At 43.5% G+C, this 15322-nt stretch overlaps 1 protein-coding gene across 4 annotated transcripts in view; it reads left to right on the forward strand.

Moving 5' to 3' along the window:
• Nucleotides 1-15322, forward strand: part of Slc1a2 (solute carrier family 1 member 2) — a 147774-nt gene that overhangs the window by 22514 nt on the left and 109938 nt on the right. Inside the window, exon 1 of one of the 4 annotated variants that reach the window (XM_078046233.1) lies at nt 13221-13281. The exons of the other annotated variants lie outside the window; for them this stretch is intronic. Within the exon in view, the coding sequence (XP_077902359.1) occupies nt 13259-13281 (23 nt within the window). The 5' untranslated portion in view covers nt 13221-13258. Of the gene's footprint in view, nt 1-13220; nt 13282-15322 lie in introns of those variants that run through there. 4 annotated transcript variants of the gene reach the window in all.

Below are 15322 nucleotides of genomic sequence, written 5' to 3' on the forward strand. Positions count from 1 at the left end.
GACTGTCACTCAGCACAGGGAGTGCCCAGGCTCTGAGGACAGTTGGCCGAGGCAGCTCTCTCTCCCTTTCCATTGGAGAAGACCTCCATACGTACCAAGGAGAGAAAAAATTTTCTCAAAAACAGTATGATTGTCATCTGTATCCTCCATCGGTCACGGGGAGAACCCTGGACTTGATAGTGCACAGCCCTCTCCTCGTCTTCCAGCTTCCATGGAATGTCTAGTGGCTCAGCCATGAAACAGGAATGGGATTCAGTCCTCTGCCTCCTCTAGATCCAGGGCCATGTGTAGCTGCTCAATCCTACTAGCTAGATGAGCTCTACAGCCTTCAGTTGACCTTGGTTGGCATCCTCTTTGGCTGGTAGAATGGAGGTCTTGCAGCTGTGAAGGAGGAGCTGAAGGTAAGGCCATACAGTGAACACTCCAGAGAAAAGCAGAAGGGCGTGGGCCCCTGGCTTGTCCTGGCTCTTTCTGCTGAGTCACCTAGTAATTTTCTGAAGGCCAAAGTTCATGTTCATTCCTTGTTGTGAAATTAGGGAATTTTCTTTTTCTATCAGGAGAGTTTTTAAATTAGCTATTTGCTCTTCCATATATTGGAAAAGTGACCTTTTACTCCAGCTTGTTCAGGGCAGGCTGCGGGTCCACCACCCTTGGGCACCAATGGCACAAACGCCCAGAGAGTGGAGCAGTTTCTTGACCTGAGCTGCAGGTTGAGGCTTTGGAGACTCAGATGGACGTGTCTCTGGTCCCTCCACACCTGGCCAAAGAAACACTGGGGTACAGGGTGTGGATCTCAGATGTAGGCTGCAGCTTCATGAGAAAACTAAGATGGGGGACCTCTTGTAGCAGAGAGGGGTGGGAGTTTACCTTTTAGAAATGTTCAACCCTGGCATGGGGTAATGTTTGTTCCAGGGGCAGGAGAAGGTGGTAGAGAGTGAACTTGAAGGCGCTGAGGTGTGTGTGGGGGTGGGGCTGGCAGGCTGACTTCCTTTCTGATTGGACTGGAGGATAATCCATCACAGCTACAAGAGCCCATGGGAGCTCTTCCAGCCATTTCCAAAAGAAGAAGTCCAGGAAGAGGAAAAGTGTGAAAGGAATGCTTGGTGAACAGAGAGTCTGTTCTCTTCTGTCCTTTAAAACCTGGGCTTTGGGGTAAACAGATTGTCCCCAACACAATGGTTTGACTTATGACTTTTTGACTTTCTGATGGTGTGGGCACCTATACAACCAGCTTGCTACTCGCTTTCAGTATAATATTCAGTAAACTGCATGAGGTTTCCAACTACTTATTATACAATTGGCTTTGTGTTCGATGAGTTTGCCCTGTCGCAGTGTTCTGAGCATGTTTAAGGTAAGCTAAACTAAGCTAGTCTCTTTCATAGGTTAGGTGTATTAAATATTTTTTTTCAAATAACAGCGATTTCAATTTACTAGGGGTTTGTAAGGGGCTAACTCCATTGTAAGTTGAAGATCATCCGAAATGTCCCTTTGATGTCCACGTGTTAGTTAATGATACTTACTTTCTTCATATTTTTAATGTTTTTATTTGGTTATTTCCCTGAAGGAGACACAAAATCACCGAAGGAAATATTCAAAGCTCAGAGGGAAAGTGGTTGGCGAGTTTGTTTTCCACGTTTGTGAAATGTCCTGGCACATTGATCTGAATGCCTCTTGCTAGTTGCCAAATCCTAGTTTGAGTCAAGGCTCAGTAATGGATACCAGTTTGGGAATTGTTTTTGCCATCTCTGCCCAGGACAGCAAGACAGCAGAAAGAACTGAAGGGTGGGTGTCACCTCATGGGGGACATGGCTGCTGTGATTCATTTGCAGCCATCTGTCCTTGAAATGACCAGGGAAGGGATTGCTGTATTAACTGGGGTGGGGAGGGGGTGGAGATCGGTGACAGGGCTGGCCTCTGTCTTCAATGTGGCAGTTCTAGAATTCACAGGAGTCTCCTGGAATGTCATGTGGGCAGCTCATTTTATTGCCAATTGGCAATCAGACATGGTGCCAGTCACTCATTTAGCAGATGCTTACAGAGTGGCTGGCTCTCTGTTGGGCATTAGGACAGCCCCCTGGGAGACAGACACAGCCACCTTCTGGCAGCCACACAGAGCGCAGCAGCCTAGTGCCCTGGGAGATACCGCGTCCTGGGGCTCTGCTACCTGATGGCATCACATGCTGACCACAACCTTGGTACAGGACTTGTGGCACTCATAAGGAACCCAGAGATGCTTGCATCTAGAACCAGCTACTTACTGGACAAATGCCTTGGCCTCTGGGTGCTTAGGTCCCTTACTATTCCTGCTGTAAGTGGAGGATAAAGAACATCTACCTTGGAGGGTTGTGATCGTGGTCATCTATCATTTGACGGAGCCTGGAACATTTGGTGCTCCACAAAAGTTGGCTAATTTAAAACCTTTTACCATTTGAGCTCAGTTGTGCTTCTGGCTCCCTGGAGCATCTAAAATCGGGCCTTCTAGAAGTAGAATAATTTCAAAATGTTCCATTTATGCACCTCTCTCCCTCCCAACATGCACACGCACCTCGCTGCTGTTGCCTTCCAAGAAAAGGAGGTCCCGAGGATGCCAAGGCTGGATGAACCCTGAGGGGCTCAGGGCTCCCCTCTGGTGGGCTTTCTCCGGACCCTCTGCTTGCTGCCCTTGGGAACAAGAGTGTGGGAACCTCGGGCCCTTTCTCTAGGCAGCCAAGGGTGGGCCTTGGGAGCCCCAGCTCTCTCAAATTTCTGTTCTGGCAAGAAGGAGTGTGAATAACAAAGTCAATAAGCATTAAATTGCTGCTTGGCCCTGAGAATTCCTAGTAGTCTGTAAGGAATTGCCCACAAGGCCCCTGCCCCTGAGGAGCAAAGAAGTCAACTTCTTCTCCTTGTTCCTGTGATTTCTATGGTCCTGGACACAGGGAGGCACTGCAGCTCCACTTTTGCTGCAAAGACAGAAGGATGCCCTCCCCGTCTGACCCAATCCTAAAAGATCACCGTTTTCTATTGTACTCGCATGAGGTCACATTCTATGTGTCTTCCCATGTGGAAATCAGTGGAAGGTTGACAGTGACTTCAGGAAACAAAACCATGTGCCTGTCTTCTTCAACCAGGAACAGAAAATGACTCAAGTAATGCATTTGTCACTTACACAAAACTTTAAAAATCAGTATAAGCAGAAAGACCCCCATACACCCTCCACTGGGCCTTCTAGAAGTAGAATAATTTCAAAATGTTCCATTTATGCACCTCTCTCCCTCTCAACATGCACACGCACCTCGCTGCTGTTGCCTTCCAAGAAAAGGAGGTCCTGAGGATGCCAAGCCTGGATGAACCCCGAGGGGCTCAGGGCTGTATACACCCTGTATACACCCTGTATACACGTGTGTGCGCATGAGCCACATGTACGGAGCAGAACTGTTGTGATATTTATTTATTTTCCGAGGTAATGTGTCACTCGACAAACTACTTTGTTAAGTGCTCTTTCACTTAAAAATAGCCCCAGTGAGCTTTTGTCCACATATTTTTTCCAAAGTGACTTTGGATATCTGAGATTTTCAAATCCTGGATTGGAAGCCCTAAGGTTTGAGGGTTGAAAATGAAAAACAAGACATCTCCATGGAAAGTCCTAATGGAAATGGGAAAGGTGCCAATTGTTCTCATTTGGGCCACTCCAGGAACAGCATCTGAACAGTAGTTTTTTTGCCTGGTGGGTAGAAGGCAGGTCATTTTCCCTAAGATGAGAAGAGATGTCAACACTGGTCCATATCCCCGGGATGCCTTCTTCCCCAATCCTGCTGTGTACTTTATACTTAGGGCACATTTCCTATTTCCTTCTGGGCTGGTTGGCAGTCCTGTGGGGGTGGGTTCTCCCAGCTACTCAGGTAGAACTTGGAACTCTCTCTGGGTAGGAGGTGTTTGTGGGAAGGGGAGGGGACATGCAAAGTAGAAATGGTGGTGTGTGTTTTGTTACAAGACTGATGAGGCTTCAAATTTCAGCAGGGTGACCTCAGACAAATGACTTTGAGCATCATTTGTAAGATGTGGTAATACAACTCCTCTGTCAGGATTGTCATCAGTAGGAAGTCTCTAGCACATGCAATCAGCCCTCTTAATCTGGGGGTTTCACATCCATGGATTCAGTCAATTGCAGATCTAAGATATTCAAGAAAAAAGTTGGCTCTGTAATGAGCATGTATAGACTGTTTCTTGTCTTTATTCCCACAATAATACAGCACAGCACCCATTCACATGGCATTCACGTTGTTTTAGGCATTACAAGTAACGTAGAGATGATTTAAAGTACACTGGAGTATGTGTGTTGGTTATGCAAAGTGCTAACCCATTTGATATAAGGAACTTGGGCATCCACTGATCTTGGCATCCATGGGGCTCCTGGAACCAGTGTCTTGAAGTCGCAAGAGATGACTGTATGACCTGGCACAGTGACTGACAATAAAAAGTGCTCATGCTCTATTATGGGCTGCCTCTTTTTTTTTCCCCCAAGAGTTAGATGGTGAATAATTTAAAGTTCTCAGGTAGTGCTGTCTCTTGCAACTATTCAGCTCTGCCCCTGCGGCATGAAGGCAGCCACGGACAATATGTGAATGATTCTACGTGGATACATTTCAGTAAAACTCTACATACAGAAACAGAGGGTCTGCTGGATTTGACCTGTGGCTGCAGCAGGTCCACACAGCTCTCAGTCTGCATTGCCCAAGAGAGACATACCGGGAATCACATCCATAACAGTCCATTTTCACACTAAAGAAGGAAGGAGAAACAGGGTATAGTTTATTTATTTCAGTGTATTCAAACTATTATTGCTCCAACATGTAATTGATATGAAAAATCTTTACTGAGGCATTTAATGTTATTTTTATATTATTTTCAAAATTTGCTGCATAGTTTATACTTAGGGCACATTGCATTTCATGCTCAATAACAGCGTGGGATACAGAGCACTAGTTAGTGCTTCTCAAAGTGCAGGACCTAGCTATTCAGTTGGCTGGAACATCCATTTATGAGAAAAAGGTCTGATTTTTAAAATGGAATGGAGGGCGGGGGCTGTAGCTCCGTGGTAGAGCACCTGCCTCACACATGTGAGGCACTGGGTTCGATCCTCAGCACCACATAAAAATAAATAAATAAAGATATTGTGTCCATCTACAATAAAAAAAAAATTTTAAAAATGGAATGGAGACAAATAGAAATTCAGAATACAAGAATTCCCCCCTTATTTGGGTTTTGCTCTCTGTGCTTTGTTACCTATGGTCAACCAGAAGGAGGGTGACTGTAGTATCATCTTTTGAGAGAGAGACAAAAATGGTTAGATTCGCATAACTGTTATTATGGTATATTATTACAATTCTATTTTATTATTAGTTTCTATTGCTAATCTTACCGTGCAAAGTCTATAAATTAGACTTTAACACAGGTATATATATGAGAGAAAATATAGTACATATAGGATGCTGAATGTATTCAGTATATACGGTGCCACCTGCATCCATCAGGAATCTTGGAGATATGCCCCTTAGATCAGGGAAACCATTGCACACTGTGTGCAGAAAGGATATAGATTTGTTTCCTGTGGTTCTTTTGTGTGTGCATCTGAGTGTGCATATGTGTGTGTGTGTGTGTATGTGTGTGTGCATGTGAGTGTGCACGCTGGGTCTTGACAAGAAACAGAAGACAAATCTTTCTTCCTGCAGGGGATGGTCAAATATGTTTGAAATTCAAGGCTTGTGCTCTCAAGTCAAGGAATTTCTTTTCTTTGGTTTTTGTGTTTTAAATCAGGCTGAGGTGCTTCACTTCTTCCTCGCACAGGCTGTGCTGAGGCCGTGCCAGAGTTATCTATTGACCCATTGACTGTCTAAAACCAGCCAAACCAGTTACTGAATCATGGTGACCCCTGAGCAATACAAATTGAAATTGCAAACTTTCAACTTCATTCTCTCTATGTGGGGTCTGGGGGAACCCTCAGAGAGCAAACTGAAACCTGGAGAGGTGAAATGCTTTATGAAGACCTGGAGATCTGGGAAGGAGCATTGGGAGAAGGATGAGGAACTGTGTGCGTGCAGCCATTGGGGAACAGCCATTGGCTGGCACTCTCTACCTGCACATGAGAATGGGAAACTGGGTCAGTGGTTTAGTTGTCATGAGTCAGTGTTACTTGGAATATTTGAATGCGTGAGACCAAAGTTAAAGAGGTATTGCTTTAAATCATGCATTCTCTTATGGATTCTTCTACAAATATTTCTGAGTATCTGAGAGTCTCTCTGCTGGAAAGACATGTACTGTGGGCCCTGGGTGTCCTGTGCTGTGGGTACAGAAAGCAGTCTACACTCAGATAGGTCCCAGAACACAGGGGATGGCTAGATCTAAATCCTGCCTCCTCCATGCCCTGAGATCAGCTTACTCAACTATAAAATGGGATGATAATGTTGACTTCAGAAGGGTGCAGTCAAGATTAAATTGGAAAACATATGTTAAGAATGTTTAGTGTGCAGATTGCTTTATTATATGAGTTATCAATGTGAGTAAGTTTTCATAATAACAGGCATGAGATGAGTTTTCTTCATTTCCTCTTCCTTTCCAGAAGGGTGCAGTATGAGAACGAGAAAGGCACTTGGCTTCTGATTTCAATGTCCTGATTTTTAAGATTCACCGACTGCATTTTTAAGATATTTTTCCTTCGCCCATTCACGTCTCACTCCTACACATATACAGTATCTGTCAGGAATTCAATATTCACGGAAAACAAAATGGCCCAGACACATTTAAAAAACAAACAAACAAATAGGCCCTTCAGTGGTTACCATGGCAGCAAAACCCTCTCTTGTGAATTATTCAGAAGCGAATTATTAATGAGCTTTGTCCATCAACACACTCATTGTTCTCCAGGGGAAGGTAATGTGTCTTTCACAGCAAGGAGGTCACAGTGCTGGATGTGTTCTTGCTGCTTCGTCCAGTGTGGGAAAGGCCGGACCAAGCCAGACATTCACTTGGGTCCTCTTTGCTGGCCAAAGACCCGATTTCCCTGGCATTTTGGGATTGTGCAAAAGGCTGGGCCTCTCTCTGAGTCACTCTTGCAGAGACAGGATGCTAAGGCTGGCCTTTTCTTCCTGTCAGAAAGATTTGACCCATTCCTGTTTGGATAATCCTCTTGCACAAATTGAGGCTGTCGTTTCCAGTGATGGGTTGACCAGATGGAGTCACACACCAGTTCTGAAAGAGGGGGAGGAGGCCACTGGAAGTCAAGACCGTTGGATGTATTTCTGTAACTTACTGAAGTACAGATTCCTGCCCTTCATTTACATTTAATAAAAAGCACTGCAGGTGAGTCATGGACAAGTTTCTCAGGCAGAAGGCCGTTTTAAGGCAATTTACTCAACCTCTCTGAGCCTCAGTGATCACATATGCAATATGGGTTCAGCAAGAGCATGAAATTGTGAAGGCAGACACGTGTGTATGGTGAAATTCCCACCATGCGGCAAATTCCTTATATGTTAGCGGTTGCTGTCAAAAACGATTTATCCCTAGACTCTACGTCAATATTTCTCAACATTGAATCTCCTGAAATCTGTTGTGATATTCAAAATACTGTCTTTTAAAGCTGACATTTTTTTCTATCTTCAAAAAAAAACTTGATTTTCCTTTGCTTTTTTCCAAAGGAACATGTTTGAAATTGCCATCCAAGCTGGGTACAGTAGAGTATACCTATTATCCCAGCAACTCGGGAGGCTGATGCAGGAGGATTGCAAGTTCAAGATCAGCCTCAGCAACTTACTGAGAGGCCCTAAGCAACTTAGTGAGATGTTGTTTCCAAAATAAAAAATAAAAGGGACTGGGAATACAGCTCAGGGGTTAAGCAGCCCTGAATTCAATCCTTAGTACCCTCCCCCCCCCCAAAAAAAAAGAAAGAAAAAAGAAATTGCCTTTCAAGTAGTGGCATATTAATGCCTTTTCTTCAACATTTCTCTTCAGTGTTCAGTTTTGGTTTACATTGACATCCCTGAATGTCACTGCCACATGTCTGAAGGTATCTGTTAATGTGAGTGAGTGTGTGTGTGTGTGTGTGTGTGTGTGTGTGTGTGTGTGTTATACACAGAAAGAATGAGGGATGAGCGGAGACAAAATGGGCCTAAGTATTTAGAAATTCCATTGAGGAGACAAACCTGGTGTTGTAAAAGTTATATAGCAGGGAACATGGCTGAAAATATCCAGAGAAAATAAAACATCCAGAGAAAATAAAAATGTCATTATTTTTAAAGACTCATTTTGCTCCTTGCTTTTAGCTCCTCTGGCTAAAATGTTCTATGCTGAGACAAATTCCACTCAAAACTCCAAACAGAGACTTTTTGGGCTCAAGAGTTTTTTTTTTTTAATCACTAAATCATTATTTAAGATTGATTAGAGATACTGAGGAGAATCTAAGAAACCAGAGAGAAATAAAAGTAAGCTCTGTGCCTTTGAAGAAACACACCTTGTTGAACCATGAAGTAGGAAGAGATGACTGGCTTGGCTCACTGTGGAGCTGGCGTTCTGAAATAACTCACAGGCCCTGAACAGTGCATCTTTAAGATTTTCTTAAAAGAACACTTTAATCCTACCCATAACCCTCCTCAGGGCCTTCTGCCTGGGGAGCATAGAAGGCAAAGCACTGCAAAACCTGTAGGCTTTAGAACCAGACAGGCATGCTCTGTGACCTTTAGGAAATTGTGTAGCTTCTTTGAGCCCCAGTCTACCTATTAAAAGAAAGGTAAATTATACTGTTTCCTTCCAGGGCAAACATGAGGATAAAACAAGATGGGTTTGTCATGTGGGAGAGTCTTAACACCTCTTAGCTCTCCTCTTTGTGCTGAAAACCTGTTTCCCTGATTCATAGAGAAAGGAAGGGCAGAGGTAGTTTGAGCTGGGAGACTTACTGGCCTTTCTAAGTTACAATCTAGAAAAGAACAAAGGGAGGGCTTTTATTTTTGCACATTTCTGCTTTATCACTCATTCACTCTGGGGCCTCTAGAAATTGTATTCTCCAGATGGGGTCTGATCTTGACATTCAGCAAGTGGGTAAATTTTTATCACCGTACTTTGTTTTTCCTTCTATACAATCCTTTGTATAAATTTCCAGGAAATTTGCCCAAGTGCCTCTGTACAAGCGGAGCCATATTCAGGCAGGTGATTCCCTATTGGGTTCACCGCTGCATGGGGAAGACCATCTACTAAGACTCTGAGACCACAAGCATCCTGGACTTGCCAGCACCCCCCGCCCTTTTAGGTTCCAGCCAGGTGAAGTTTGGGTTTCTAGGATCCTTTTAAAACTCCCAAGGTCTGTGCTTAAAGTCTCTGCATAATAGAACAAGCACAGAAGTCACCTAACTTCTAGGATGACATTCTTTCCTCTAGAGCTGGTGAACCTCCTGAAAGTTTGGAAATGGGGGCATTGATGAGTAGTCCACCATGGCAGATGGGTGGTCACCTCCACTAGCAGGTGGGCTTCTCGGGTGACTCAGTCTCCTCCCATCCCCTGGGCTTAGAGCTGAAGCTGTCTGGGACTCATTTTGGATTCTTGGATCCAGTGTGTACTCGTCATTTTGAATTGTGGCCATGTGCTCTGCAGGTGGCCTCTGAGTTGGTTTTCCTCAGTGAAGAAGGAGGAGGGTCATATTGAGTATCCGTACATTACTTTTCTAAGCCTCTTGGAATTCAAAGGATGAGATCAGAACTCAGACCATCAAGAAGCAGCCTACATGATGACCGCAGTCACCTTCCGTGTTCCATGTGGAATCTGAGCTCATCCAGAGTTCAGCCAAGGCATATTTTTTTTGCACATTTAAAATAGTTGTAATATTATGATATCATTTCTACAAAATCCTCTCCAGGTCTAATTGCTTTTGTCAATCCACCACCCAACCATAGGTTCAAACTGAATTTGACAAAAAAGCCCTATTATGATCTTGTTTCTTGTTGTTGGATTTCATAAGATCTTCATACTTCATTATAGAAAACGCTCCTCTTTTATTTGCATGAGTGTATTTTCCTCTTTCAAACAACGAAAGAAAGTCCTAAGACAGAGGCTGATAAGGCAGGCAGGCCAGTGCTTAACTTTGTTGTGCTATAGCAATGAAGATTCTCAACTGTCCCCTTTATCTTATTAACTACCAGGGCTCCCAGCAGGCAGTAGGACAAGCACTGGCCCTTCAGTGCTAAGAAGCTCATGGAAAGGGTCTGGAAGGAGAAGCCATGCAATGTACGTACCAACTACATGGCAGCCTGGCGGCCACTGCTCAAAACATCAGTGTTGCCCCCAGAATCCACTGGGAACCAGACAATAGACATTTATCAGGCACCTACTGCAAGTTGGGTCCTTTGGAAGGTGTGGAAATATGGCAATGAGTAAGATAAGGTGGTTGGCCTAGAGTGGTTTATATCATAATCATAGCAACAACTTAAGTCTGTGTCAGGCATTTAAAAATGCTCATGTGATTAGCATGAAATTCAGGTTAATCACAGGTGTTAGCTCTTGTGATCTTAAGAACACTCCGTGGGATAAATACTGTTGCACTCGTCTCCTTTTATCTGTGGGGAATATGTTCCAAGATCCACAGTGTATTCCTAAACTGTGGTTAGCATCAAACCCCGTGGAGTATGCTTTTTTTCTTATACATGCATACCTAGGATGAAGGTATGCATGTATAAATTAGGTATTCATTAGGTATAAACTATAAATTAGGCAAGTAAGAGATTAATAACTAATAAAAGAATAGAACAATTATAGCAATGCACTATAATAAAATAATCCAGCATCACTGGGATACCATGTAAAACTAATAACCAAAATGGCTACTAAAGTGACTACAGGGAGGGTAGTATCTACAGCATGTATACACTGGACAAAAGGATTATTCATATCCAGGTGGAGTAGAACTAGATGGCGCAAGACTCTGTCCTGATATTCAGAATGGTACCCAATTCAAAACTTATAATTGTTTTTAGAACTTACAATTTAATATTTTGGGCCTCAGTTAACTACAGGTAATCGAAACTATGGAAGGTAAAACTATGATTGTGGGAGAGGGACAACTGAATTATCATTCTTATGGATGATAAGGAAACTGAGGCACAGAGATGCTGGATAACTTGCCCAGTTACATAGCTAGTTAATAGCAGAACCAGTATCCAAACCATAGCAGCTGACTCCAGGGTTTGGGCTCCTCCCTTGGCTTGTACTTTCCTTTTCTCTGATGTCACAGTAACATCATCTCCTTAAGCTCCTTAAGCCTGGTAGCATTGTCTTAGGCTTGTTTCTTTCATAACAACCATTGTGCAAATAATGCTGCTCAAATCAAAACAAACAATAGCAACAAAAATGTTCAACCAAAAAGGATGACATGGCAACAACAAGAAATTCACTCAGACTCCCTCTACTGTTGTCAGTTGAGTTTATGTTGGAAATCTGTGTCCTTGTTGTTTGTGTAGAACTAGACATAATGTTGTGAAGCCTGTTTTTCCACTTAGGATTATGTCAGATATTTTCCCCACTCTATTCTTCCTTGATGTAACTTCTAATGACTCGATCAACATGCATGTTTTAAAATCACAGCTACCTCCTACAACTGAAAACAAATCCCTCATTCTTGGACACTTAGATTACTTCTAACATTTCATTGTCATAAACAACATTATTGTGAATATCTTTATGGAAGGGTTTTTTTTTCCCCTCAATATCTGACAACTTCCTTAGGTGGTTATAGACTTTATGTTTTGTGGTGTCTAGTTGGAGAAAGCAGAATCAGATTCAAAACAACCATTTATGTTCCTTTCCCTCCTGAAGATCTAGAAACAATAATACCTTGAGTGTCTGAAGCATGATCCAAATCACTCACCTTCTGCATTTCAGGAGGAAGGTTAAAACTTTTAGATTTGTGCTTTTTCTTCATCATGTCCCATAAACAAAATTTAACTGGTCTGGCTGCTCTTTCTAAATCTCCTTGAAAAATCACCCTATGGAATGATGGAGACTCAAACATGAGAGGTCAAGAAGACACGGAATAAGTTTGACAGGAACTCTATAGGTGAAATGATGAACGGGTGACAAGGACAGGAAGAAAAGCTCAGTGTGAAATAATGGCTAGTAAGGATCCTCCAAGCGGTGGGTGATTGAGTAGCAAGAGGGTAGGTCCAGTGGTTGAACTGGAAGCCTGACTTCACTTCTTAGTTCTTTTCTAATTTTGTACAAGTGGTTTAATCCTTAAAATAATTGGGGTGTCTAAGGATCCAGGGCTGTTCTCTTGACTCTTCCTGTCCCGTCTCTTGGCTGGTCTTCTTCTGGGTTGTCTTTGTTTTAGGCAATGACAGCCTTTAGCAGCTCAAGATTTACAGCATCCTCAAGCTTAATGACCCCAGCAAAGAAAGGCGCCTCTTTTCTGAGACTTCCGGGAAGAGGGCCAGGGAGGAGTCTCATTGGCTGGATTTCAGCCCCGCCCACTCCTGGTCTGACCACTGAGGAAAGGGCTGCTGTGATTGGCCGGGTCTGGATCTTTGTGTTCCCAGTCTGTGGAACAGATGGAGAAGGGTGGTACCCCAGAGAGGTTTTGGAAAGACTAAAAGAAAAGAAGGATGGAAGGAAGGGAGGGAAATACGTGTGGCCACTACAGATTCCTAAAAATCTCATAATTAGATAACTTAAACCTCAGCTCAGAACTTCTTTGCAGCTTAGTTGTCAAGATTTTCTCCCTTTCCCCCACCTCCATGTATGTGCAAGTTTTAAGTGAAGCGTTGTTTCTTCTCGCCTGAAGCTTTAGCAGTTGCGTGAATCCTGCTTCTTTAAGCTCAGTGAGTCATTAACGGCATAACAGCCACCCTGTGCTGCTTAACCTCTCCCCACAGATTCTAAAAATACCCAGAGGACCTCAGAACAAGCAGGGAGCCCTGTGTGTGCTATGCAGACTCGGCCTCTAGTTCCTTAGCACTGTCTCTGTGGAGAGGGTTGTCAGCTGGCTCGGCTCTCTATTTCTTTATTTTTGGTTCCCCTATACCTCTGTTGACACTAAAGAGGAAGGGGTTGAGGGATGGAACAGCGTTGACTAGAAGAGAGAAAAAGAGGGAAACTCGTGCCCTCTCTTTTTCCATCTCTCTATAAAACTGAAAAGATGTATCAAGAGATCAGACCAGTCCAGGGAGCAGCACAGATTAGCTGGGATTTAAAATAAAACTCTTTACCAAGAGATCACCTAGAATAACTCTCCCGTATGTATCCATGAAGAGACCCAAGGACCACAGGTTAGTGCTCGCGGAGAACAGGGCTACAGCCTGGCTTATTTTTCAAAGATAAAACAAAGATCAAGCCCCTTTCTGGGGAATCTTTAGGTGGTGTTGATACATACCAGGGACCAGGGACTTCTTAATTCAAGGTCACGTTTTGTTTTATGGACCTGAGGGGCTGAGGGAATTGGCAGCCTAGACTGTGCATCTGCAGTTTCAGAACCAGCTCAGTGTTGGTTGTGTTATCAAACTAGTGAGCAACAGGGTTTTACAAAAGCTGCCCAAGGGATTAAATGATAATAAGAGACAAGTTATGGAAATATGTGAGTCATAACAGATCTGACCTTTTATATACTGCCTGGAAGCCTCGGATGTCTGCTTATTTGGATAATGAACCTGACCTAGTGTAAGCATGCAGAGCAGTGTCTTTTGCTGGTGGTGGTCAAATAGTATCTATTAGATGCTTCTAGAGATGATCATGGAAAAGAGAAAAAGAGGCCATAATGTCTTACCAACTCTGTGGATGTCTGGACCTCATGGAACATCTGTGTCAGCCATTGGGAATTGCCACGCGATTAATAGATTGCCCAGAAGTTGTTCTCAGAGCAACCTTTCAGTTGGCCAGTTTAAGCAGAATCCTGGGATTTAAATTAAAAAGTTAAACTTTAAAGGATAAGCATGAGTAAGTTCTTGGGACAGAATGTGCTCAGCATGTTTCCATCCATACGTGAGTGGAGGAAGCTCATGTTCCCTGGACATGTGCTTCTCATTGGAAAATGCGATCAAATGTCTCTGTCTCTCTAGACCGGTTTTCATGGAAAGTCCTTGGTATCTTCTCAAGCTTCAAATAAAGGCTTCTGAGCTTCCAGATTGCTAGGTGGTCACTCCCAGGGAACGTGTCAGAGGCAGGGGTGCCTTGCTCTTTGTGGGTGGGAGTTTGCTTCTCCAGTTTTTCATGTCTACCTTTAAGAGGGAAAAAAAAATCTGCATTGCCTATATAAATTGCATCACCTAAGTGTAGCAAAGGATTTAGAATAGTTTATGAGTCAGGGCAGCCTATTAATAATATTAGTAGTAACAGCAGACACAACTCAGTAAGATCTAGCACAGCGCTTCTGTGTGGGCCAGCTGCTGTTCTATGTGTTGCAAAACGCGGTGCAATTAATCCACAGACAATAGGTTTTGGACTTATTCCTCTACCTTTCTCAGAGCTAAGATTAGTCCGTTTGGCTATGCACCCTTTCTAAACCTACTTTACCTGCATCTTTGCAGCCTTGCCTTTGAGTAGAATCTAATTGAAGACAGCTATGGGTTATGTACTTGTTTACAAATTCCTTGTCTTCACACTCTTGTTGATCTCATGGCCAGTAAATTCAAAGCACAGTACTCATCGTTCCAGCGGAGAGATTCAGTTACAAGGACCCAGTTCCCTTGCCCCTTTTTACTCCACACATTAGAAACGTTCTTAATTTCATGCTGGTGGTTCTTAATTTTCATTAAAAGGAGGTACAGTGGATGTTCCGAGTTGCTCAGAGAAACACCGATTGCTGATGTGACTGAAAAGGGAAACTCTTTGGGAGATAAAGATTTTAACAAGTCAGTCTAGGCTTGTGACAGATTTAAACGGCTTCAGATCACCCAGGCCTAATGTTGGTTCTTTTTTTGCCTTTGGTGAAAGATGTACCCTATGCTACAGGGAGTGGCTCTGGTGTCTTCCCAGGAGGCAGAGCCCAGGCTCTCTGGTGTCATCACCCAAACAACCTTCCAGGGAGTCCCTAAGGCATTGTTTTGTAAAGGCATCCATCCAGCTGTTCCCACTTGAGCCTGACATTGGATCTGGGGGATTCTGCTGTTTCCAAATTTGCATATTGACTTCCTTTTTCAGAATTTGGAACCCTGAGCTGTGAATGGGTTTTGGGGATGGGCTGAAGGGGTGTTGTTCACATTTTCAAGTGTAAAACTGGGCCTGGCTTTGTGAAGCTCCCCTGGTTCAGTCTGGCTTTATTCTGACCTAAAGGACGAAAGGGACTTCCAAATTTCTTTACCATGCTGGCCCCCT

This window comes from Ictidomys tridecemlineatus, chromosome 4 (assembly GCF_052094955.1).
Source record: "Ictidomys tridecemlineatus isolate mIctTri1 chromosome 4, mIctTri1.hap1, whole genome shotgun sequence".
Lineage (NCBI taxonomy): Eukaryota > Metazoa > Chordata > Mammalia > Rodentia > Sciuridae > Ictidomys > Ictidomys tridecemlineatus.